Genomic DNA, 25,872 nt, shown 5'->3' on the forward strand with positions numbered 1-25,872 from the left:
CGAAGGACCGATCGACGCGTTCCTCTTCGGTGGTCCGGTCGACGTCTGCCCCTCCTCGTCTCCAATCGAAGGACCGAACGACGCGTTCCTCGTCGGTGGCCTGGTCGACGTCTGCCCCTCCACGTCGCCAGTGTCCTCGTGTCCTCGTCCCCAGTCGGTGGGCTAATCGACATGTTCCCCGTTGGTGGTCCATCGACAGTGGTCCGGCCGACGCCTGTTCATCGTCCGTCGGAGGACCGATCGACACGTCGGTCATCGGTGGTCCGGCCGACGCCTGTTCCTCGTCTTCAGTCGGTGGACCGATCGACGCTTCCTCGTCAGTGGCCCAGTCGACGTCTGCCCCTCCACGTCGCCAGTTGGTGGGCCGATAGACGCGCCGCTCGTCAGTGGTCCGGCCGAGGTCTGCTCTACGTCCCCGGACGGTGGGCCGATCGGCGTGTCCCTCGTCGGTGGTCCGACCGTCACCTGCTCCACGTCCCCGGATGGTGGGCTGATCGACGCGTCCCTCATCAGTGGTCCGACTGTCGCCTGCTCCATGTCCCTCGTCGGTGGTCCGACCAAGGCCTGTTCCACGTCGCCAGTCGGAGGGCCGATCGACACGTCCCTCGTCGGTGGTCCGACCAACGCCTGCTCCACGTCGGCAGTCGGAGGGCCGATCGGCGTGTCCCTCGTTGGTGGTCCGACCGGCGCCTGCTCCATGTCCCCGGTCAGTGGACCGATCGACACATTCCCCGTCGGTGGAACGGCCAATGCCTGTTACATGTCTCCAGTCGGTGGGCCGATCGACACGTCACTCGCCGGTGGTCCAGCCGTCCCCAGTCGATGGACCGATGAGACGTCGGCCGGACCACCAACGGAGGACACGTTCTCCGTTGGTGGTCCGGTCGACGTCTGCCCCTCCTCGTCTCCAGTCGAAGGACCGTTCGACACGTTCCTCGTCGGTGGCCCGGTCGACGTCTGCCCCTCCACGTCGCCAGTTGGTGGGCCGATCGACGCGCCGCTCGTCGGTGGTCCGGCCGAGCTCTGCTCTACGTCCCCGGATGGTGGGCCGATCGGCGTGTCCCTCGTCGGTGGTCCAACCGTCACCTGCTCCACGTCCCCGGATGGTGGGCCGATCGACACGTCCCTCGTCAGGTGGTCCGTCCAACGCCTGCTCCACGTCGGCAGTCGGAGGGCCGATCGACGCGTCGCTCGTCGGTGGTCCAGCCGAACTCTGCTCCTTCTCGCCAGTCGGTGGGCCGATCGACGCGTCCCTCGGCGGTAGTCCAACCAAGGACTGCTCCACGTCCCCGGTCGGTGGGCCGATCGGCGTGTCCCTCGTTGGTGGTCCGACCGGCGCCTGCTCCATGTCCCCGGTCAGTGGACCGATCGACACATTCCCCATCGGTGGAACGGCCAATGCCTGTTACATGTCTCCAGTTGGTGGGCCGATCGACACGTCACTCGTCGGTGGTCCAGCCGAACCCTCCTCGTCCCCAGTCGATGGACCGATGAGACGTTGGCCGGACCACCAACGGAGAACGTGTCCTCCGTTGGTGGTCCGGCCAACGTCTGCTCCTCGTCCCCAGTCGGTGGGCTAATCAACATGTTCCCCGTTGGTGGTCCGGCTGACGTCTGCTCCTCCTCGTCGCCCGTCGGAGGACCAATCGACGCGTCCGTCGACAGTGGTCTGGCCGACGCCTGTTCATCGTCCGTCGGAGGACCGATCGACACGTCCGTCATCGGTGGTCCGGCCGACGCCTGTTCCTCCTCTTCAGTCGGTGGACCGATCGACGCTTCCTCATCGGTGGACCGGTCGACGTCTGCCCCTCCTCGTCTCCAGTCGAAGGACCGATCGACGCGTCCCTCATCGCTGGTCCAACTGTCGCCTGCTCCATGTCCCTCATCGGTGGTCCGACCAGGGCCTGCTCCACGTCGCCAGTCGGAGGGCCGATAGACACGTCCCTCATCGGTGGTCCGACCAACCCCTGCTCCACGTCGGCAGTAGGAGGGCCGATCGACGCGTCCCTCGTCGGTGGTCCCCCGGAACTGCTATGCCTGCCAGGCCTCCTGGCCGTCCCCCAGAACTGTCGTGCCTGCCTGCAAGGCCTCCTGGCCTTCCCCCAGAACTGCTATGCCTGCATGCCCGGCCTCCGGGCGTACCCCAGAGTTCCTACGCCTGCTGAATCCCCCCAGCAAAACCCCTGTCCAGTTCCCCAGTGACAGTTTTTTCAGTCAGTCCTGGCCCCCTTCCACCCTCCCTGCTCTGTGTAGATTTTTTTTTTTTGGACCGTCTGGAATTCGGTCCTTAAGAGGGGGGTTCTGTCATGATCATGTGTTTTCATTTCCTGTTTTATTTTGAATTAGTTCCTTGTGTTGTTTCACTTCCTGTCCTGTGTCTAGTTTCTGGTGTTTTGTTTTTCCTGTGTCTCACCTGTGTTCTAATTGCCCTGCCCTCCTTGTGTGTATTTAGTCTCTGTGCTTCCCTTTGTCTGTATTGGATCGTCTGTTTTTCTTGTTGTCTGGCCCGGTCTGTTCCTGCCTGTTGTGTTTTCACCAGTCTGTCCTGAGATGTCTGTTCCTGTTGTCTTCCTGGTCGTCTTCCTGGTCGTCTTCCCCCGGTCTGTGTCTGCATTTTTCCCCGGTCAGTTTCTGTGCTTTCCCCCTGGCTCCAGTATTTGGATTATCGTTTTTTGCTACATTTCGTGGACACCCTTGGTTTGACTCTGTTTTTGTTTTATTATTAAATATCCTTTTTTTCATCACCTCTGCATTTGGGTCCTGCTTCCTGCTCGGTCCTGACACATGGATTCGGCCAACAAAGACCTTCCAATTAAATTTCTGGCTCCCAAATTCCAGGTTCACTTCCAATTCACCCAGGTCAGACATTTTGCTTCCAACTCCAGCATTGTGCAGGGAAGTCTCATTGAGAGGTTTCTGTGCCTCTTTCGGGAGCATGTGATATATCTCTTCAGAAATCCGTGTTGCTTCTGCGCCAATATCAACGATTGCTTGAACAGGTAGACCATTCACTGTAATTTCAACCTGCAAGCTGGGACCTCTTTGTTGGGTGTCCTAGCTGTGGTGTGGTAAAAACGTCCTCCTTGTTGGCAGATCTCTCAGGTGCTCCTGGCTTGTGGTTCGTGGGAACGTCTCCAACATGTTGTACTAGGTGACCGCGAACACTCTCTCAGGAGGTGCCCCACTTCCCCACACTGAAAGCAGGTTGCTCGGCTTACTTGATTTGGGCTGGGTGATCGCATTCTCATGCTTTGAGAAGAAGGTTGAATTGCTGGTCTCCTCCCTCTGTTAGGTTCCTGCAATCTGTCTCCATATTGTGCAGAGCGCCCTGACCCTACATCCACACTTCCTTTGGCCACAGGTTGCAGGTACCCCAACTTCAAATGCAACTGCTCACCTCTGTCCATCAACATTTTAATTTATTCCTCTGTAAAATACTTGGGGCTCTGTAAACATCTGGATGTAGGGAAAAGCTCACCAGGTACATCACCTTCTTCATCTGCCCAGGAGATACGTCTGGTCCTTCCTGTCCTTGTCCCAGCATCACAACCCAGCGTAGCCTTGAAATTATGTTCATGTGCTTCAGCTTGCTTCTGTGCTTCAGCCAGTGATTGTAAGTCACGATTCATTACCTCATAGGCTACCTTTTGATTCCCCAGTCCCTTTAAAAAGGTGTCAGTAGCTAGCTGGTCCTGCAGTGATAGGTAGGTTCCAGGAAAAGCCAGAGTCACCAAACATCGCACCTCCTCAGCAAAGTCTGCTTGAGATTTTTACCTTGATGCCTTTTGCCGGACAGTTGTAGGGGGATCATTTACTCCAAACTTTTGTAAGTTGTTCTTTAAGGAGGGTGTAGTCATCAAGGATGTGCTCAGGCAGGGAACAGACATAGCTAATAGTGACCCCACGAAGGCACTCATGAAGTCTATCTACGCGTTCTGCACCAGTTCATCCATATTTGCGTGCCTGACCCTCAAAGGAAGCAGGAATGAGTCCCAGTCCTCTTTGCCATCATACATTGCTAGCTTGACTTCGTGAGGCAGTTGTCGCAACATCAATTTCCACTGTTGCCATGTGTTACATATGCTTCATGTGAAGCCATGCGTGCTGGGGCAGAACGTTGAGGCATTCGTTCATCTCTGCGTCGCACAATTGGGTCATGATTGTTTAAGGTAATGGGGGGACCTACATGGTGTGACATCTAGCGGAGTACCTATAATTCTGCTGCAAACGGTGTATCCATTGGAACACTGGGCTGCTCTCGATTCTCTAATGTTGATGAGGGAGGAATCCCACCAGCATGCTGGTTTTGATTGGTTTGCACTGTTGGCATTGCTCCCGTTGCTGCCTTATGAGACACCAGAGCCAACGATCACAATACAACGACATGTACACACAAGAACCCGGAACTGAAAATCAACTACTCCCTACGTAGTTCCGGTAGTAAGTAGCATTTCCACAACAATGATCACACCAAGTGCACAAAGCACTTCACAACATGGGCTACAAGAACAACAGTAGTGCCCGTGGTACCACATAAAGTGGCAGCCAAAACTCACCGGGATATCAACAATTCTAAGCGGTTCAAAGAAGTTTCAAGAGAATCTGCAGGTCCTTGGTCGCTCCCTGTACTCCAATGGTTAATCTCAGTGTCAACTTAAACACTTATGACTTTTTTTATCAAGCTAACTTAAATTGTTCTCCTGCATCCACATCCTGCATCTCCCTGCACATTACTGGTAACAAATTGCACACTTGCACTATTTTATGTGCATTCCTTATATCTATATTTATATTCCTTATTATTTTTATAGTTCTTGCAGTTCTTATATTTTTCTTTACATTTGTATTTCTTGTATTGTGTTGTTTGCCTGATACCCGCTGCTGTAACAATAAAGTATCTATCTATCCATCCACCCATCGTCCATTGCAATGTTTATAGGCTGGGGAGATACCTGTAGTAAGAGAGTGTATCCGACTCTCTTTCTTCTCTCCCCCTCGCCAAGTGCTTGCTCATTGTTGGAACTGTTGGGTTTCTCTTATATTGTGAGGTTGCGACCTTAATTGGTGAAGTGCCTTAAGATAACATATGTAACGATTTGGCGCTATAATATTGAACTGTATTGCATTTAATGTTTTATACTTGTGAAACACTATACTTTATAAAGTTTATAGCTCACGTGTGTTTTCAGGCCTTTCCTGTGGCCCCAACCTCAGGGAAACTTTTTATGTTTGTCATTCTAGTGCTAAGGATGTCAGAGTCAATAATTTAGTTTTGTGGTGTGTGACGAGCATCACAGCCTCACTGTGCATTCCAATTGTTTATTTTGTAAAAGTCTCCTCCATAAACAGCAAAAACAGTTTACCGTATATTACAAACCGTAAAAATGCAAAACATGTTTCAAATATGAGCGTAACAGAGGTTTGAAGGGGATAAAAAAAAACATGAGTTTACAAACAGAAAACAAAGTTCTCATTCAGAAATCGTGAAAAATAAATATTTCTATTTCTCAACAATAGCGGGGGGCAAAGAAAGGGACACTGGCACAGAGTGAAAATCAAAGAGGCCCAGTGTCATCAAAATAAACTGTTCCAGGCTTGGCAACTTCAAAATGTATTATCACACTGTGTATCATAGTCCCCAGTGTCCTTGGAAAGTTGGTGTGGTTCTGTTTACTGTCATCTTTAAACACTGAAACAAGGCAACAGAAACAAGTGGATTGTGCATTATTTTACCTCCAAGCCCATCACACAGCAACAAATATCTTATTTAGACACTCTCACAAAAGAATGACGTAGAGTACAACAGCAGAGCATGCCACTATAAAAAGCTTTAAAATATACAGTAATCTATTCCACAGATACACAGAAGAACAGATGTATCACTTGTTCCATAAAAGCATGAGCTATTACCTAGCGCAGTCCAAGTAGAATAGTGGAAGAATAGTGGGCCTATGTTCTACAAAAAAAGTAAAATATACATTTATAGTTAATATTGAGTTACAGCGTATAACCCAGTTGTGCACAACACTTCATACATTTATCTATGTATTTCTATTCATCTTTTCCTGGGTACATGAAAGAGAGTTACATAGAGTAATGGATAATGTTTAAAAGTTACTGAATATTCCAGAAGTCCCTCCAGTGATTATCCTTGTAAAAAAATCTATTTCAAGCTATAACTAGTGATCAGGACACTGCAATACCCAACATATATAATAGACAGTAGGAGGGTATATGTATATATATATATGTAGGTCCTATCAAATGTGTTTGTACACAGTAACAGGTGACCGTGATTGAGAGGTATGCACAAGTATAAATACTGACTGATGGAGTAATGTGAAGAAGATGAGCCAACTCAACCTCCTTTCATCTGACCTACATGTGACATGTAGTGTCATGATGGTGTAATATCATGTCACGAGTAGAGATGCAACAATACTGTCAATTTTCAACACGTATCAATATAAACATGGTATCTTCTTTACTCTTCCATGTCATATTATAAGTGTAGGGCATTACATTTTAACTGAATTAGTTATTTGGATTTTAGAAAGCATTTTGGCTTAAGTGGCTGAACCAGGTGTGTGATGAAGATGAGGTAAAAGTAAAAATAATGCCAATGATTTCACATCTTGTTTGTCAATTTTGGAGCTTTAATTGACCTCAATAAAGTAAGTGGCTAATTATTGTCAGAATTTTCTCAAATAACTCAAAACTCATTATCCTAAACTTACAGAAGGGGTGTTCCCATCAATGGAAAGAAAATATCTTCTTCTGTGTTCGTGTATTTATATACACAGGTAAGCGTAGCATTTAATCCTGCACGGACAATTATATGAAAATTTTAACTGACCTGCGATTATTCGCTTTATCCATTAACTGCATGAACAGTGCAGTAGAGCTGTGGTGAGCCACCTAGGCCTGAGCTAGCCTCTGGGCTGCTGTGCTAAAAATGTAATGGTTCGTAGATGTTTCTCTGTGAGTTCATTATTGACTGATATATTCAGCAGCTAACCAATGGAAATACATTTCTGCTGAGTGGCCCCATTCCCGAGCCAAAACAAAACCTTTTCTAGTAAATCTGCATTGTGACCAAAGGTACCTGGAATCTTTAGTCCCAGGTACCAATGTCTACAACATGCTGTTCCACTCCTGTTCTCCGGGGAGCACAATCCAGATTAACGTAGGAGATTCAAATTAAGTTTCTGTTGATTGTGATTTACTTTGCTTTGCAATTGGGATTATTGAGTCAGTGCAGGAAAATCGCTAGCAAAAAAGTGAATTGAAAACACCCAAAACGCTGGACCTTGGTTGGTTTGAACCGGGACTCAAACCCAGAACCTTCTTGCTTTGAGGTGAAAGTGCCAACCACTACGCCACTGTGCAGCCCCAACCCTAGTACTAAACCCTGGAAATACACTTAGTTCCTGCCAAGGTTCCTAGTTAATAGGGACAGTTCCTTGATTCTAGCTTCCTAATTCTGCCCAAAATATATAATTATATAATTAACATTTTTATGAGCAAACTCCATCTGCTGATGATGACTGTGAGATGTTGTTGAAAGATCCCAAAAATATTAAGTGCAGTGGTTCTTACAGATTGAGAATTAACTTTTGGGAGTGGGTGGGCAAGCACGCAGAGACTAAGGAGATGGAATAACCCACACCACCCACCATTTTCTTAACAGACAAACCTTACTTAACGGGTTCTGAAATGGGTATACCTTACAAGTTAAAACGTATTTATTTATATTTTGACAGGGCTATTTGTATGACCTGAATAGAAAAAAAAGATACACATAAAAGCAGGTCACGTTATCAGAGCTCCTAATGGTTACCAAGAGAACCACTAGGAGCTATGTCTTCAAATACTCAATGCCCCTATACATATCCTATACTTAACAGTTAATAACAATATAAACAACAATTCAGAGTCACTCGGTAAAACCTTGTCTATTTTACATTACAGTAGAAAAAAACGGTGTGATATAATGCCCAGTTTTACCCTGGTGTCCACGTGATGACTACTAGTATCAGTACGGGTGCATCTTTCATACAAACACATACTCAGAGTCAAAAGGGAAGAGGAGGTGAAGATGGCAGCCAGTAGATGGTGCTGATGAGAAATCATGTTGTGGATTCACCTTTCTATCTTGGCAGCAGCTACAAAGAATGATTTCCCTTTCATGCTTTCTTCACTTAATGTTCTTCTATGAGCAGCTGCTTCTGTGGGGGACACAAAATTAAGAGACAGTTATCATTAGCATTATTGACAGTGCTATTAGTCACAATAAGCCAAGTCAAAATTTACATTTAAAATACAATGAAATAAATTGGCAAATAAGTGTAACTGTGTCATTGGAAGAAAACACAGGAATGATGTGAATACAGTGATAGAACAAACATTTCAGACAGACTTTTATTGTTCGTATGTTAATATTATCAACAACTCTTCCATACATACAAAAGTTAGTTCCACAAGGTTCTGTGCTGGGGCCAAACATTTTATATATGCTTCCTTTAGGCAATATTATCAGAAAGCACCACATACATTTCCATTGTTATGCAGATGACATCCAGCTGTATTCATCTATGAAGCCAGATGAAACTAATCAGGTAGACAAACCCCTGGATTGTCTTAAAGACATATTTGTCACAGTCAGCCAGCGTCATGCCCAGTAGGTTCCCACGTCACCTCCCCTCTGTCCCGCACGAGCAATCAGCTACACCCACCTCATCACCTCACCTGGCCCCGCAGCTGCAGCTCATCACCAATCAGGTTTGTATTTAACCTCCTCTCACTCAGTTACTCACCGCCAGATTGTTCTTTGTACTCCATGTCAGACTTTCCAGCATTTACCCACGGACGGATCTCCCGGTTTCGACTCTGGTTCTGCCCCCGACTTCCCCGTATCGTCTCAGCCCTGGTTACGACCCTGCCTTTGTCCCTGGTTTCCCCGTTTTGCCTGAATCCCGGTAAAGACCTCTGCCTGCTGTCCCCGACCTTCCCATCTCGCCACGATCCCGGAAAAGACGTCTACCTTCTGCCCCTGACTCTGAGCCTTGCTTGTGTTCTCCACAATAAAGTTGATTACCGACTGAGCTACGTGTGTCTCGCGCTTGGGTCTAAACTGGTTCGTTACAATATTATTCTTTATTTTAATTATTATCGTAATTTTTTTTCTAATTTTAGACAAAACCAAGGTCATTGTACTTGGCCCTAAACACCTCAGAGAAACATTATCTGAGCAAATATTTACTTTGGATGACATAAATTTGACCTTAGTTATTTTTGACCCGGGGTACGGTCGTACTGTCTAATTTGCTTAGGAAGTTTCCTAAATCTTGAAGTGACCCAGATGTCTTTGATCAGCAGCCATGACAAGATCTGTTCGGATTCTCTAAATGCATAGGAAAGGATCTTCTATGCTTCCTTTATTATTTTCTTTAGCAAAGGGTACACTGGACTTTCCTATGCGAAAGGAAAGGAGAAATAGATGCCCCACAATTCATTGCGGCAGCGATATTTGACGTGACGCGCAATGCACGAACGATTCAATCCGAAGTAGAAGAAGTAGAAGAGTATGAATATAATCCAGAAGACACGCAGGTCATCATGTAAGTTACTGTTACATATGAATCATTTTGATCTGATGTCACACGGTGGTAAAACACTGAAACATGCTGATGGAGCTGCTGAGTTTTTTGGAGTGCATCTTCGGATGTTTCACCACGGCAGACGCACGTCAATAACATCCACCGTCTTATGATGACGTAGTTTAGTGAAAGTGGAGTCGGATTCTCTGAACAAGTCCTATCAACCCTCCTTTACACCTTTCCTTGACCTCATGACGTTTTCCACTGAGGTCAAGGAATAGTAGATAGGAATAGCAGATAGGAAGGACAATTCGACTGCACCCCAGGACATGTCCTTTGACAAGCACATAAAACAAGTCTCTAATCCTTTTTTTCACCTGTGCAATATTGAGAAAATTAGAAACATCATATCTCAAAAAGATGCTGAAAAACTAGTTCCAGTCGCAGCAGATGTTCCGCCCACAACTGAGTCCAGTTCTGCTAGAAATGTCTTCCCTTTTTTTTCTTGCTCATTGTGGGAACTGTTTCTCTGTAATATTGTGAGGTCTCAACCTTACTATGTAAAGTGCCTTGAGAATATATACAATATGTTGTGATTTGGCGCTGCATGAAAATAAAATTTTATTGAATGTCAACCATAATAAAATAAACAAAATCTTTTAGTTTCTGACCATGTTAATTCCTTGATTTATTGTCTCAAACTGGTTCCATGAACATGACAGTGAGTTCAGTGAACTTCAGTGACGTCCACAGTCACCAAATGTGAATCCAGTAGATCCTTTGGATGTGGTTGAACAGGAGATTGGCAGCATGAAATTGACGCTGACAAATTCTGAAGAAATTATGTGATGCAGTCATGTCAACATGGAGCAGAATCTCAGAGGAGAGTTTCCGACACATAATGAAGAACTGCACCTGCCTACATATTATTGGTATGGTGTTCATAACAAAGTGTTTGAGGAAAAAACACCACTCCTGCTCTCACCAACGGTAGTAACACTATTTTTGAACTGAATGTTTCTCCGGTTTTTCAAGGGAAAATGCTTCACGTGCATGGAGTAAGGAGTGTGTGTTTGTCAAAGTCGGCCTACTCTAAATAAAGAGCAGCACATGGCCCCTTCCTTAAAACATTTCAGAGATAATCATCTGAGACGAATGCTCCACAAAATAGAAAAATTAGGAAAAAAAACTGCAGCAGTCTTATTTGAATACCAAATTTCAGCTTTACTGAAAATTAATCCTCACAACACTGCGCTGCAATTTATACAAAAGTTACGGAGTATTGTATTCATGAATCTCACCTTACAGTCGGTGGCATTTTGGATGATGTCGTTGTCGGGGTCTCCTCCTTCTGAGCCGCTCTTCTGGTCGTCGTCTTTCACATCCTTCTCCAGGTCGTCCTCTCCAGATGAGATCCTCGACCGCTTGGAGGATTTCTGCCACAAATGCACAGATCAGGATACAGTGAAAGCTTGAAACAAATAATGCTTTGCAGGGGGATAAACTGACACAAATAGAAGAGGAAAATGTCCACTCACAAAAATTAGGAGTAGCCATAGATGGATTTACTGCACACGGTGCCCATGTTCAATGTTTTATGAAGAACAACATTTGTATAAACTGTATATTACAAACTGGTTAACTGTTACGTGCCAAACAAAGTCGGAGGACTTTGTCCACCTGTGAGATGTGGACTAGTAGGTGAGTTTGGGGTACCCCTTACATTTAACATACACGTAGGTGATTTATGTTAAGAAAAACTAGTATTAAGGAGTTGATGCCACATGTGTATTTCTTTCTAAAGCCTTTTGTAGCAAGTTAGGCCTTGTATTGTTTTCTTAATTTCAATTATTTGGCACCAGCAACTCGTCCAATCCCCCCCGTCTCTTTTGTTAACCTGTTGCACAATTTTGGTCTGTTAACAATAAAACTAAGACTCCTGCAAATCTTTTGCTTGTTTCGTTGCACTCCTTTTCCTTTAAAGATGGAACGTAACAATTACAGACTAGGCATGGGGTAGTTTCCAGTTTCAAGGTAAACCATGGTATCAAAAAGACACGGTTCCGAAACCATTTAATATTTCCCGTCATACCGTCAAGACGGTATGGTGTAACGCGTGTCGTTCCCGCAGCACAAAGCACACACACACACAGTCCGCACTCAGGATAAGCACTTTATTCTCTGACACAACTAAAAAATAATGCATTTTAATTCCCGTACGCTAGAAAAAAAGAGAGCGGAGCTGAGAGTGAGTGTGCCGTGAGTTTGGCTTTGATGTGCAGCGCCAGTTGCATTCTGTGCCAACCTAATAGATGCTGCTGTTCCTTAAGTTAAAATTAGACCCCTCGGTGCGTCGGAGCGAGACGCATGCCGACTACAGTGCCGCGGCTGTGCCAATTATGCCCACCCGGCACTGCTCCCGCCGAGCAGTGCCAAAAAGTGCGGTGTTTCCCACAGATTGAGAATTTTACTCGTGGTGGCGGGTGGCACGCGCGCAGATACTAGATAGATGCAGTTTAGAAAGAGAGAGTCTCACCCTGGTAGTTACGACATACCAAATGTTCCCTAAATGCCTCAGATACATGCCTACTGGTAAATGCTAGCTAAGTGGCTGCACATAGAGAAGCCTCTTGTCCTCCCTCAGTTGCTGCAGCACACACAACTCTCACTCTAGGGAGATTCACCTGACCTGAAACTGAACGACTATCTACCTGGACAGGTCATATTCTGTCTGGGCGGGCTGCACAATTAGAGCCCATGTATCTGAAAACGCTGCCTTTAACATTTGTTCTAGATCAACATACATGTGTGCATGTGTGTGTGTGGGGTGGTGGGGTTGAAAGACAAGTGAGTGCATAACTGGTCTCCACCACGCCAGTAAATAAACAGAGAGATCACAGTTAAATTTTCTTAGATGAGGAGATTCCAGTTCCACTGTGTACTCCTTGTACACACACAAACACACACAGTTTCAATAATGTGATACGAAACACACACACTCACAATGCCCCCCCCAGTAGCGTTGCATTCCTTCGGCTGTTCCACATCCGCTGTACGTAATCGGGCCCAGTTGCTAGGCAACAGTGGTTGCTAAGTGATGAGCGAGATGCGTTTGACTTTTTCAACCTGCACCAATATACAGCAGCGATGGCTTTACGCACTAATACAGTAACCCATTCTGACGGTGCTCAGCTCTGCATTACTCCGTCCCTTCAACCCTGAGAGCACATACAGGACATTATGATTAATGAATACAGGTGACCAGATTTATACGGATTGTATTGATAAAAATCGAACATGTCGGATGAATGGAATGTGGAGAAATGCCACAAACTGATGTTGAAGAAAGAGGAGCAGAAAAAAATTATGTACAAATCCACCTGGTTGCACTTATTTTTAAAAAAAAATGATTAAAACCTTTTTACTGGCAATACTGTGTCCGTAAACATAATCCTCCATGAAGCATCCCTCCCATAGAATGTATATGTCCCTCTGGAACAATGCATCATATATATGTTGGGGGATAAAGTCAAATACTACAGTGTGTGTGTGATCATGGTAAAGAAAGAACTGCAAAAGTGTGTCTCATCGATGTGTTTTTAAAACTGTGGAGTAAGACGCCGTGAACACTATTAGATGTGTTCGGGTGACGAGTTGTTGTAGAAACTGTAGAAACTGTTCAAAAGGGCGGCTGTGGCTGAGGAGTTAGAGTGAGTCGTCCACTAACCACTGAGGTTGGTGGTTCGATCCCTGGCTCCTCCAAGTCTGCTTGCTTAATTGTTGTTGCCTGAACCCTTCGGTATATGATTGATGGAAAAGCGCAACACAGAACATCTAAGTTCATGTAACTGAATTTACAAAAACTGAAAATATCAAAGTAGTGCACCTATGCCCTTCGTGGATGATAACAGTGTAATAAAAGTATCTAAAGTACCTTGGAGGTGGCCATCTGTTTCCGTTTGGATCCGGTCTTGTCTCCCTTCAGCTTTTCCCTCTCGTCTTCCTCCTCGACAGAGTCGCCCTCCTCGCCCTCGCTGCTGCCGTCAGCGGCGTTTCCCCCCTCTTCGGTTTCTGATGAACTCTGTTGCTGGATGGCCTGTGTGCGAAAAAGAAAATAAAAAAAGAAACCGCACCATTTGTTTTGAACTGAAAGAAGAAATATCTGGTTCAACGATGACTGACTCCTCAAATGTGTAATGTGTTTGTGACTCAGAGTTGAGACAAATTACTCCATCTCTCGTACTCCAGCCCTGACGGCTTTGAACAGCCCTTTGTGTCTCATTGTTTTGCGCGAGGCAACATTGTGGCTTTGTTGAGCACAAGGCCTGGTCTGGCAGCTCTGCTGTTCCCTCATTGAACCACACACATGATACCTACTAACCTGATAGCCTGTGAACTTGACTCTGGGGTTGTTCTCGATCTCCCACAGACCCTCATTGAAGCCTTTCCTCTTGTTGGACTTGCCAAATTTGTCTTTATACTCCTTGTAGGGCAGAAGATCCTTTGGCCCCAAGAATGCACTAAACAAAGTGAAGAGAGTTTTACCACTACTATTACTAAAAAAGAAAAAAAGTCTGGAAGACCACGAGATGTTTCGCAAAGCATGTGGAAGATTAGAAAACAGTTTTCAAATGTAGGCATTTAACATTTTTGAGAAAACTATTTATTAAGAGTGTTAAACTGCAATAACAATAAAAGTAAAACACTAAAAGAACCAATTTATTCCACCAGGGGGGTTATGTAAGAATTTTTTTTCCAGCAGGATTACGCAAAAACTACGGCACGGATTTCCACGGAACTTGGGCTGGGAAAGAACCCATTCAATTTTGGGATGGATTCTGACAATGGGGATATTTCAATCCCTTTCATTAGCAATGCGAAAGGGGATGTTTTGACAAGTTCCCAGTTTTCCAAGGGAGTATTGCAAAAATCTTGATGAAAACAATCAGGCATATTAAGGGGACAGATATCTTTGAGTGTGCATAATTTGGTGCAGCTTGATTGAATTTAAGGGGACTGTTGGGCCATGTGGGAGGTAATGTATGCGCTCTACTGGGAGCCTTTCCTGTTTAAAAAGGGTTTGTTTATACAGAGAGGCCTGACTATCAAATCTCAGTTGTGTTTGAGTTCAGACAGAAATGTGTCTGCATCACTGGGGTAATAAACAATATGAAAGAACAACAGTTGAGTTATTAACACCCACTCTTACTATCTTCTTAGATATTTACTGATCTAAATCAGGATGATTATTAAATTTAGCCTAACTTGTCTTTATGCAAACTTCCTCATTTAATGTGTTAATGGCTAGTCATATATCGTTAAATGACAAAATAAAAACCTGTCATCCAGGCTACATGATAACAAGTGTTGGTATATGATCTTGACCAAAATCCCATTCTTAGGTCATGTGAAGGCAACTGAGTAAACTCAGTGAGATGTTGTTTGAAAGCTCCAGAAAAATGCAAGTGGACATTATGAGTTGAAATCCTTTTGTCTATTAAGGTATTACCAAAAAATATTTTAAGGTAGTCCATTAACACGGACAGAAAACAAGTAGTACTTGTACAATACTGTCAAACCAGTTCTAAACCAAATCTTCATTCATTTCCCCCCTTTCTACTGTTGCCTTTCCAACTCAATTTGAAATTTTAGAAAACAGTTTGGGCTGAGCTACTGTGTGTGTGTGTGTGTGTGTGTGTGTGTGTGTGTGTGTGTCTACACTACGTATCAGTCCATAGTAGTTATTAGTATTATACAAGGCTATAGTGCTTCCATTTATAAATATTATACATACAGATGAAAAATTTGCAGAGGAAAAACTGCTTCTTTCACCTTACAGTCACTCTACACTTTATATTGTTTTGTTTTGTAAAGCGCTTTGAGTTCCATGAAAAGCGGTATAAAAACATCATGTATTATTACTATCTTTATTAAAATGGCCAATAAGATCTGTAGAGGGATTTATGCCAAGCTTTTGGACATTGACATCAGGAAGGAACTTAGGAGGACTTGTGCTATTTTGGATTGTCAGGACCATCCACTCCAGAGGGAGTTTGAGTTTTTGCCCTCAGGTCGGCGTTTCAGGGCTTCAGCCTGAAAGCCTTTGTGTATCCTTTATCCCTAGGGCTATTGAGATGCTTCATGGTAAATAGAATTTTAAATGAATTCCTTACATTATCATGTTCATTTGCACATTTGCACACTGGGACTTAGTTTAAATTCTCGATTCCTAGTACTTAGCAAAATTGTACTTTAGTGCACGAAAACTTTTGTACTTGGCATGAACTTTCATTCCCTGTACCAGGTCTACATTTTTTGTGTGTTATTGTAACATTCAGTGTTGTCATTGTGTACTTTGCGTTTGTCTGATTTGAACCCTGGCTGCAAATCAAATTTTCTCCCCGTGGGACAATAAACCCTAAACATTGAAGTGTGACACACAAAAATATTGTCCAGAGTTGAGAGCTGAGTTCTAATGTGGTCAAACTCCATAACGTTCATATCAATTTGAGCATGGCAGCTGCTTCCCTCTTTAAAAACATATGTGTAAATTGAATGCTGCACATCCTCGAAAAAAAAACTCAACAGGTGCCTACGTTTCATGGGTCCCAAAGAAGAAGATGGGGTACTTGTTGGCGGGAGGTTTGACAGCTCCCTCTGGAAGCTCGTCAATCTGAAGGACAGGGAGAGAGAGACACTGTTTGTGAATATTTATTACACTCACTCCAACTAATGCTGATCATTCCGATCGCACTCATCTGTTAAATATCTACCACATAAACCTCAATGATGCAGGCTTCTGTTTGCATGTATCCTGTCATACATAAACGATAAAGCATGGTGGCCGAATCGTAGTAGGTTGTGAGAGGTCACACATGGAGCCCGACAGCCCCGCTGCACCGAAGAGATCCACAGTAGCTCGCGGTTAGAGGTCCTTCTGCCGGAGGTCTGCGGCTGTGATGTATGCTACTGGGCATCGTCTGTTGCAGGTGACACGTGTGGGTTTTATAGTGGTGCTGAGGCTGAGACAGATGCTCTTCGGGGGTTACCTGAGGTCAACAACTTTGTCATTTATTCCATGAGTGACAACCAAATGGAAACATGGGATGAAAACACACGCTCACATACACACACACACACATACACTGAACTGCTTGGTATGGAAAATGATTTACATGATCAATTCCGTTTCAATTCAAGAAAGACAAAAATGAAGCAGGGGAGGTGTTCGGAAAATCGATCCTAATAAATATGAATTTATACTCCTAATTCTAAAAAACGTCTACATGTCCAATCAGCCGGATGGAAAATGAAGGCTCTTAAAACAGCGAGGTTTAATGGAAAACATTTCACAAACCAAACGTGGTGGCGGAGCTCCGGACACCCCGTAGCATCCTGCTCCCCGAAGCAAAGCAGCGGCTGTATCGTGTAAATCGACCCCGCCTCCCTGCGCTCCCAGCCCGGACGCATCTCGCACTCACCCTCGCCGGCCAGTGCGGGTATCCCTTCATCTTGGCAAAAACCAAATCTCCTGCCTTGTACTCCCGCGGCCGTGGTCGAGCCATGTCTCTGGATTGAGACGGAGGTGTGAGGCGACTCTGTAATCCGTTATTCTCCCCGGGGCCCTGGACGCAGGCCTAAATTATCCACCATCAATGTTTGTTTTTTTTATATCAAGGCTGCAGTTTACACGGAAATAAATGATAAAAAAGGGAAAAAAAGAGAACGCGGAAAACGGGGGCCTGGGTGGGCTATCCCCTTACGCACGACTTCAGGTGTAAACGTGTTCGAGAATCGCCTAAGTTGGATAGTACCTGTAAGAAACGAAAAGTCTTGTCAGAGGAGGGGGAATAATAATAATAATTAAAAAAAAAAACTTCCGGTCCTCGAAATAACCAATAAAAGCAACACTGACGTACATACGTTTGATAGAGATATATATTTATACGAAAATCAAAGAATGAACAGACGAGCATTTCTCTTTTGCACTAAAGCTTCTCGAGGAAAGTGAAAGTGTAACATGCGATGTCACCAAACCAAACACAGAGTTAATAACACACAGTACAAATTTGCTGAATATTTCCATTAAACTGATGTATAGCTTATTCATTTTTAATGATCGTCTTCCAGCTACACAATGCTCTTTCGTCTTAAACCAGACACATACTGTAGTATCAGTTACTCCAGTCTGTTTTTATTGTTCCGCCTGCAGTTTAATGACAGTTTGCTGCCACTTGGTGGAAGCATCTCTCCGTTTCAGCAAGTTTAGGTACCTGATGAACTGTTGTACCAAGTTATCAAGCATAACCTGATTTTATGTTTTTGAACTGAAACCTGGTTCAAGCTAACAATGCTGCTGTTCTTATCAGATCACCCCCACCCCAGTGCCATCCCGAAGCTATGAAGATTTTGCTTCTTTTGAATATGTGGCTCTTCCGTTCAATTCACTATCTTAAGATGTTCCTAAATACATATAACCCATCTACTGGTAACTGAAATATACTATGCTGAAAAATTAAAAACTTTAGCTGAACTGTCTCTAATCTGAATTGACTTTTGCTGTGTGATCATCGCTGGCAATTTTAACATTCATGTCGAAAATTCCCAGGACAGAGGCACTTGAGAACTGTCTTGTGTTTCTCCTGACGGAGCCAACGCAATAAAGGACACACAAGGACACAAGGGTCTGAATGTTTCAAGGTTTGTGGCTACCGATGTTTCTCTTTCTGTTCATTCCTGTATTTTCCTTAGAGAGCACTTTCTTTTAAATTCTCGAGAAGCTGAACAAATTCATGAGAAACATCTTCAGGTTCAATATGACATCTATGAAGGAAGACTGTCCATTTCGGATTTGCAACTGAGAATAAACAATAATATTACACATGCCTTGTTTGCTACCATCAACGGGGTAGCAAACCCTCCTGTATCAGAAGCCACTAAACGTCAGTTTTGATTCTCGATCACACCTTGTTGAGGTCATCAGTGACATCCACTTAAACGCGGACGGTAGCAGGATTTAAATCTTAGTATTACTGTATCTCTGCGTTTAATTACTGGTGTCTATATGCAAGATTTGGAAAGACTTGTCCATCCATGCATTTATCTACAGAAATGGACCACCACACTATCTGTTCTGCAAGACAATTCATAAAAAATTAAAAAATCAACTCAGTAATCCATGCCCCCCCCCCCCCCCAAAAAAAAAACCCCAGCCAGATTTTCATTGAACTGTGATAGCATCTTTGCGCCACTGCTAAAGCTGGGTCTGGTACACTGGCTATTTCATCTAAGCTGTGACAATATTATACAGATGTGTAATATGGATACAATCTATGGCCTGGTGTAAGTGACTGGAAATGTATGAAGCAGAAATTATTTGTTAATTTCACCACTAAATCAGTGGCGCCGTCTAGGTGGGCCAAGGGATATCAATGAATGTCAATGAAATCACTGCCCCCCACTGGCGAGTTGAAGTAGCATTTTCTGCATAATCTGCTACATGCTGGTAAAATGCTTCTATTTGATAATTTACATTGGGTTCTATTTCTTTACATCAATAAGGTATACATTTTTTTTAAATAGTCGCATAGTTTAGTTCGGTCTAAGTAGAATGAAAAATGAAAACAAATGCAGCCAGTCAGCCCAGCTGCTGTAGGTGCACTTAATTATTATATCCGATATATACAAGAGCAGCAGAATTATGGTCAATTCTGATTTTATCTGATATTTTACATTTGGTCAAATATATTTTAGAGGCGTTACCAATGGATGCAGACAAATCACGTGACGTCTGTTTAGTGATGTGAAAAATGTCAACAGAGTACAGAGTGTACTGAGAGGAGAGCCTATTGACTGGCCCTGATGTCGTGTATGACGTAGGCTGCGACAGCCCTCCCCCTTTATAAGAGGTAGGCGTACCGACATTCACCATTCAATAAACATCCCACCTCTTCCTCGCTTCACCAAAGCAAGGAGGGCCGTCTGGTGAGACACTCACTCATTCTACTCAGAGAACCGGGGTTATGCAAATAACTTAAAGTTCTCTTTCATAGCATTCGTTTCGTGTCTCACTATGGGATATACTGACTCCCGGATTGCTCAAAAAATCGTACAGGGACCAGCCACAGTAAAACTCACTGTAGCGCAACCCCCTCACCCCGAGACACCCCCACACTGAGCACTGAGTGAGCCAGTGAGGGCGCTGTCACATCTAGGCTGTAAAACCTAGCAAAAGTAACAGGTGAGGACCAGCTAGCCACTGCACAGATATCCTGGATGGAGACACCCCTAAAAAGTGCCCATGAAGATGCCAGACCCCTTGTAGAATGTGCCTGCAGACCCGCTGGGGTTTGCAAGCCTCTACTGGTACACGCCATTGCGATAGCCCCCACTATCCAATGGGAAAGTCTCTGCTTAGAGATTTGCTTTCTCATGTGGGGTTTCGCCCAGGACACAAACATCTGGTCAGATCATCTGAGCGCCTTCGTCCTGTCCACGTACAGACGCACCGCTTGGACAGGACACAAAGTGTGCAACCGTTCCTGTTCAGTTGAACTGAACGGTGGAGGGTGAAAGGCCTTCAGCTCCATAGGAGCGCAAGTGGCCACCACCTTAGGGGTAAAAACTGGGTTAGGCCTAAAGCCCCTTTCACACTGGCCAAAAAACCTGTTTAAACCCGGTGTTTTCTGCAGTGTGAAAACGTTTTATCGGCATTCAGCCCCAGGTCAAATGACTCTGCACTAGACCGGGTAATAATCAGCTTCACCCCCGATCGGCATTGATGTGAATGTCACATCCGGGTGAACGCGTTAATTTGCGCGATGACGGAGGCAATGAAGGCTCGACTCCTCCGTCGGTAACTGCTGTTACCACACCAACTGTAGTAAAGAGAGCTTGCATGTAGCTAGCTCGCTTAGCCTAGCTTTGGCTCGTTTGTGGTAACAACTAACACAATCCAGATCATGGATGAGGTTTAGAACGGGGCACTTTATTTCAACCCTTCGGCGGACATACACGGCCTCATCAGGCGGTCTCTTATTACACAGTGGCCATAAACTGTCAGTAACATGGATGGATGTGCGGAGCGCATTCTCCTTGTCGCTGCAGCTACGTACACAAACACAGCGTGCAGTGCCAACCTTCTTCTTCTCTCATACACACACACTTTGTTTGTAAACTTTGAAAGAGTGTCAAGTACAAGATATAAGGTAATGTTGACCACCGGCTCACTGGCTTCCATGCTTTCTGTTGTTTACCACACTGTTCTTCTTCTTTGTTTTATGGCGCGCACCACTCTCTACCGCCATCTTTGGTCGCCAACTGTCACAACACGATCATCAGACCCTGGTCTGCTCGCAGTGTGAAAATGGCCAATTGCGGGTCGACCCACGTTTAAAAAACCCGGGTCTACACAGTAATTTTGGTGTGAAACAACAGTAAGAGACATGCTCAAACCGTCAGGTGTGAAGTGCATACAAACCTCATTCACAGATAGAGCATGAATTTCCCCCACCCTCTTTGCAGAGGATAGGGAAACCAGCAGAGTCGTTTTTAAAAACCCCAACTTCAAATCCACCTGTCCCAAGGGTTCGAAATGTGTCTGCGAGATAGCTTTCAGGATTATTGGAAGATCCCATGATAGGGCCATAGACCTCACCAAAGGCAATTTTCTATGAGCCCCCTTCATAAACAGGGTCAACACCCGCCAGTGGGTCGGTGTGACCATCAAACCCCACATGGCAAGCCGAAATAGCAGCCAAATAGACCTTGATTGTGGAAAACGCTTTGCCTTTTCCAGTAAATCTTGCAAAAACGACAATATTGATAACAGAGCACTGGAAGGGAATAACATTGCTCTGTGTACACCAATCCTCGAACACCCCCCACTTACAGTCATATAATGACCTAGTGGACAGGGCTCTGGCACTCTGATTCGTATCAATAACGTTCTGAGGAAGACCCGCTGCCCTCAGATCGGACCTCTCAGGGGCCAAACCCATAGAGCCAGTCTCTGGATGAGGGTGGAATATTTCCCCCTGAGTCTGCGACAGTAGGTCTATGCGGAGGGGCAGCGGAGCTGGCTGGCCGCACAGGGGTTGAACTATGTCCGCCAACCAGTGCTTCCCCGTCCACCTTGGGGCTATCACCGCCCTGCTTGTTGATGTATTCCACCACCTTGGTGTTGTCCGTCCTGACCAACACGTGACGACCCACCAAAAAAGGAAGGAAGTGTCGCAGAACCATCTCCACAGCCATTAGTTCAAGACAATTTATGTGAATAGAGTGAGGCGTGCCCCACCTGCCATTCACTGACCTGCCTTCGAGTGTCCCTCCCCAGCCTGTCAGAGAGGCATTGGTCGTGACCACTTGTCTGGCTGGTATCAACCCCAACGGGACTCCTTGTGTCAGAAAACCAGGGCTCTACTAGTAGCGGAGCACTGCAGCGCACGCTTCGGAGACTCTCAGGTGCTTGTGACGTACCTGATCCAGCCCCTGCGCTGCCACCCAGCGCTGCAGCCCTCTCATATATAAATGGCTGAGCGGGACAACTACCAGAGCCAAAGCCATCAAACCCAGTAAGCTCTGACAAATTTTCAGTGAGACTGATTTTCCCCTGCGGAAGAGGCTCAACCAATCGTCTATATACGTGGCCATGCGTATGCCTCTTTTTCCCACCAAGCTCAATGCTGCCTCCGTGCATTTCACAAACACTTTAGGACTGAGTGACATGCCTAAAGGGAGGACTAGATATTCGTGAGCGACTACCTTGAAGGCAAATCGCAGGTATTTCTTGTGTGGAGGATATATGGGAAAATGGAAATATGCGTCTTTCAGATCGACATGAAACAATCTGCCGGGCACAGAAAACGCAGGAGTGACGCATGAGTCAGCATCCTGAATTTGTATTTCCTGAGGCATTTGTTTAGGACCCTGAGGTCTGACCAGGAGGAACTATTGTTATGGCTCCTTTTTCCAACAGAGTTTTGATCAGCAGCCATGATAAGAGTCGTTTTGGATTTAACTTGATGCGACATGCATGAACGTAAATGATTCAATCCGAAATGAAGTAGATGTCAAACGGTGGTAAAACACACTGAAGAATGACGGATGGAGCCGCTGAGTTTTTTGTAGTTCATCTTCGGAAATTTGTAGTTTCACCACGGCAGACGCATGTCAATAACATCCACTGTCGCGTGATGACGTAATATAGTGAGTCGGCTTCTCTGAGCAGCTCTATCGGCTCTTCCAAAATCCTCTCAGTCCTCATTTACGTTTTCCACTGAGGTCAAGGAATAATAGATAGGAATAGTAGATAGGAAGGACATTTTGACCTCACCCAAGCACAGAGACTAAATAGACTCAAGGTGGGCAGGGCTAATTGAACACAGGTGAGAACCATTAGGAACAGGTGCGGACAATCACAGGGTCAGGAGACAGGCAAAGTAAAGACACCGGAAACAAGACATGGGAAAACCAAGTGAAGCAACACAAGAAAAGGGAAACTCAAGAAAACATAAACACAGGGGATAACAAAGGTAACCTAACTAAGGCAAAGACACACTTGGAACTTAGGGATGCACAAGGCATGGAAAATAAAAGTCCATTGGAAACTAAAGTTCAAGGGGCAGAACCATGACAATATGTCTGTTTTAACTGTTTTTTGGGGGGATTGTTTTAACTGCAAGGTGTCCTTGAGTGCTATGAAAGGGGCACATAAATAAAATGAATTATTATTATTTAAAGGAAAAATAAACAAAATCCATCTATCCAAAACTCCAAAATATACTACAACGGCATAATAGAATTCCGGAAATTCTGTTGTTGGTTTTGGTGCGCCACCCTGAGATTTGCAGTCTCCCCATATGGCCACCCCTGTGAAAAATGATCTGGAGGCACCACTGCACTAAATGACTGCATGTTGGAGTTAATGCTGTGTTGGAAGAGAATTTACTTTTTTTCGCAATATTTCTGATTCCGACACCAGACGTGATTTTGATGATTGTATTGACATTAACAGACAACATGATTGTTTTTGTAAATGTAAACACAGCTTGTGTCACTTACTCTCAAAATTGCAAGAGAGACTGCATTTGTTTTTCTTTGTTTTGAATTAATTGTTGAACATGTTGCCAACAGATGCTGCATTGATTCACTGATCTGTGCAGTTGGTAATGGTATCAACAATGAAACTGCTGATTTGATGTGTCAGTATTCTGAAATTGAACATGTGATTGTTTTCTACTGTTAACCATTTCGAAGTAGCAAGTCAGTTTGGCTCTTTGCATTACAAGATGTGTACACTTGAAAACTGAGCCAATCATTGTCTTCAGGGTTAACCCCAGGCGAAAGCAACAAACTGTCTTTTTCCCCACAAATAGCACTTCAACCGCAGATTCATCCTCTGTCATCTTAATCATCAACATCCTTAACTTTATCTTGGTTCATACTCTCCTCTGTTGTCTCTCTGCCCTGCTTTCTATTCTGTGTGGATGTGAGTATGATGCCTTGAGAGAGGACCATCAATCTCACCTAAACCACAAATCTCACTAACTCTCACTAATCTCTCGCCTGACTACTTTGCCTGTGGCTCAGGAGGAAGAGTGGGTCATCCTCTGACCTCTGAAGGTCAATGGTTTGGCTCCTCCAGTCCACATGCCGTAAATTGTTGGGCAACACACTCAACCCCATCTTACACATAATATACTGTACATACATGAAGTGGTGAACAGTTTCTCATGTGGTTTAATTATATATGTGTATGTGTTACATTTATGAAATAATCTACTACTAATCTTAACCTATGGTTTCATCATGTCTGTTTTATTATTCGGTTGATTTTTTTATTTGATTAGATGACTCTGTTTCATAAAGTCTTCCAGCAGTCGCGGACATACACAACCTACTTACAAGTAAGATGGAAAATGTCAAGAATGATTACTGATATGTTTAAACATAACAATGTGTAATTGTTCTTGCAATTAATTAGGAAGAATCAATCAAATAATCTAACATACAATATAATATGTACATTAAATATGTGCTGGCTGAATAACATGTGACCCCGTGTTGTGTGTGCTCTGGCAGCTCTCTGCCCCTTGTGTAGTTTGTACAGTGGGTGGCAGCAAAGGCAAGGACAAGAGCAAGGCGGCTCGCGTGGTTCTCATCTGTCTCCTGAAGATGTTGGAGGCCTGCTGAGCATGTACTACTATTTCAACATCAGGAAGCCATTATACCAAAGCAATTACCTGCCTTCCCTCCAAGTATTTGTCTCTGAATACACCCACTTATGCCTTTATTCAAAGCTCTCAACTCCCAACACCTTTACAACAGGTGGTCAAGTGAAAAGAAGGTATTTCTAAGGCGCTGCCACCTTTTTGCATCAGGGTTTTGACCTATCAGCATTTGCCTGGGTCACTGGTGTTTATCATGTCCTCGAAGTTCTGCGAAATTCAGAAATATTCTGAAACTCTGTGTATTCCCCTCACAATGTGACTGCTGTTCATTGGTGCACAAAGCTCAGATAAATCTGGCTTATATGGCTGCCAGTAGTACACTGTCAACTTCCATGATCCTAAATAGCCACAGTCATAACAATGCCTGCGACCAGCCACGGCGCTTCACAGCCATAGAGCCCCCTGGCACGCTCAATTTATCATACATTTTGCACTTTCACACTGTTCACAGGAAGACCTTCATGTGGCATTAGTGTTAGTTTGCGAAGAGGCCCTCTGACACCCAGCCTGATGCACCTTCCACGGCTCGCATTCATGCCCAACCTGAAGGGCGAGGCATGAGGAGACGACCCCGGCACACAAATCTGGGTAATTTGGTTTGCGGCTGACACCCGGCGCTCTAAATAAATGATCTAAATGTTCTCCAGAGATTATTTTGCCATTGCCGCCCCTCAGCGATGACACAAAAGGGGGTGCAACACACACCCTGTGGCATTGTGATGGCCAGCCAGGATGAATATGAGGAAATGAGGCAGACATCCACTAAATAATAGTTGCCATTGTGCCCCTCAGCAAGCGGCGGGGCCCAGGGTACGCTAGAGGGAAGATGAAGGAGGGGGGGGCCTGCATGATATGCCAGGGTCTGACATGGCACCCAGACCCAGAGCTGTCACCCCTGCGGAAACATCACCCTCGCCCGCACAATTTGTGCACTTAACACTTCAGTTGGCACATGACAGGTGCTTATTTCCCGCACTGGCTTTTCCCCCTCGCAGTGTTGCCCCTGAGCTCAGGGCACACACGGCATCTGGTATGAGTGT

The 25,872-nt window shown here is 44.9% G+C and overlaps 1 protein-coding gene across 1 annotated transcript; it reads right to left on the bottom strand.

Moving 5' to 3' along the window:
* Positions 1 to 5,278: 5,278 nt before the first annotated feature.
* Positions 5,279 to 17,605, bottom strand: LOC118302690 (hepatoma-derived growth factor-related protein 3-like). Its single transcript, XM_035629037.2, has 6 exons — positions 17,081 to 17,605; positions 16,196 to 16,272; positions 13,981 to 14,119; positions 13,534 to 13,695; positions 10,901 to 11,035; positions 5,279 to 8,228 (listed from the first exon to the last, which is right to left on the bottom strand). Exons 1-6 carry the CDS (start codon positions 17,162 to 17,164, stop codon positions 8,202 to 8,204), a joined length of 624 nt encoding a protein of 207 aa, XP_035484930.1. The 5' UTR covers positions 17,165 to 17,605; the 3' UTR covers positions 5,279 to 8,201.
* Between the last annotated feature and the right edge of the window lie 8,267 nt (positions 17,606 to 25,872).

This window comes from Scophthalmus maximus, chromosome 4 (genome assembly GCF_022379125.1).
Source record: "Scophthalmus maximus strain ysfricsl-2021 chromosome 4, ASM2237912v1, whole genome shotgun sequence".
NCBI classification, from domain to species: domain Eukaryota; kingdom Metazoa; phylum Chordata; class Actinopteri; order Pleuronectiformes; family Scophthalmidae; genus Scophthalmus; species Scophthalmus maximus.

What these genes read in the sequence shown, in the direction of transcription:
- LOC118302690 (XM_035629037.2), bottom strand. Translation starts at nt 17,164, where the DNA reads ATGGCTCGACCACGGCCGCGGGAGTACAAGGCAGGAGATTTGGTTTTT. An exon ending in AACAGATGGCCACCTCCAAG is followed by an intron (nt 11,036 to 13,533) that starts GTACTTTAGATA and finishes CATTTGTGGCAG; the next exon opens with AAATCCTCCAAGCGGTCGAG. An exon ending in AAAATGCCACCGACTGTAAG is followed by an intron (nt 8,229 to 10,900) that starts GTGAGATTCATG and finishes TGTCCCCCACAG; the next exon opens with AAGCAGCTGCTCATAGAAGA.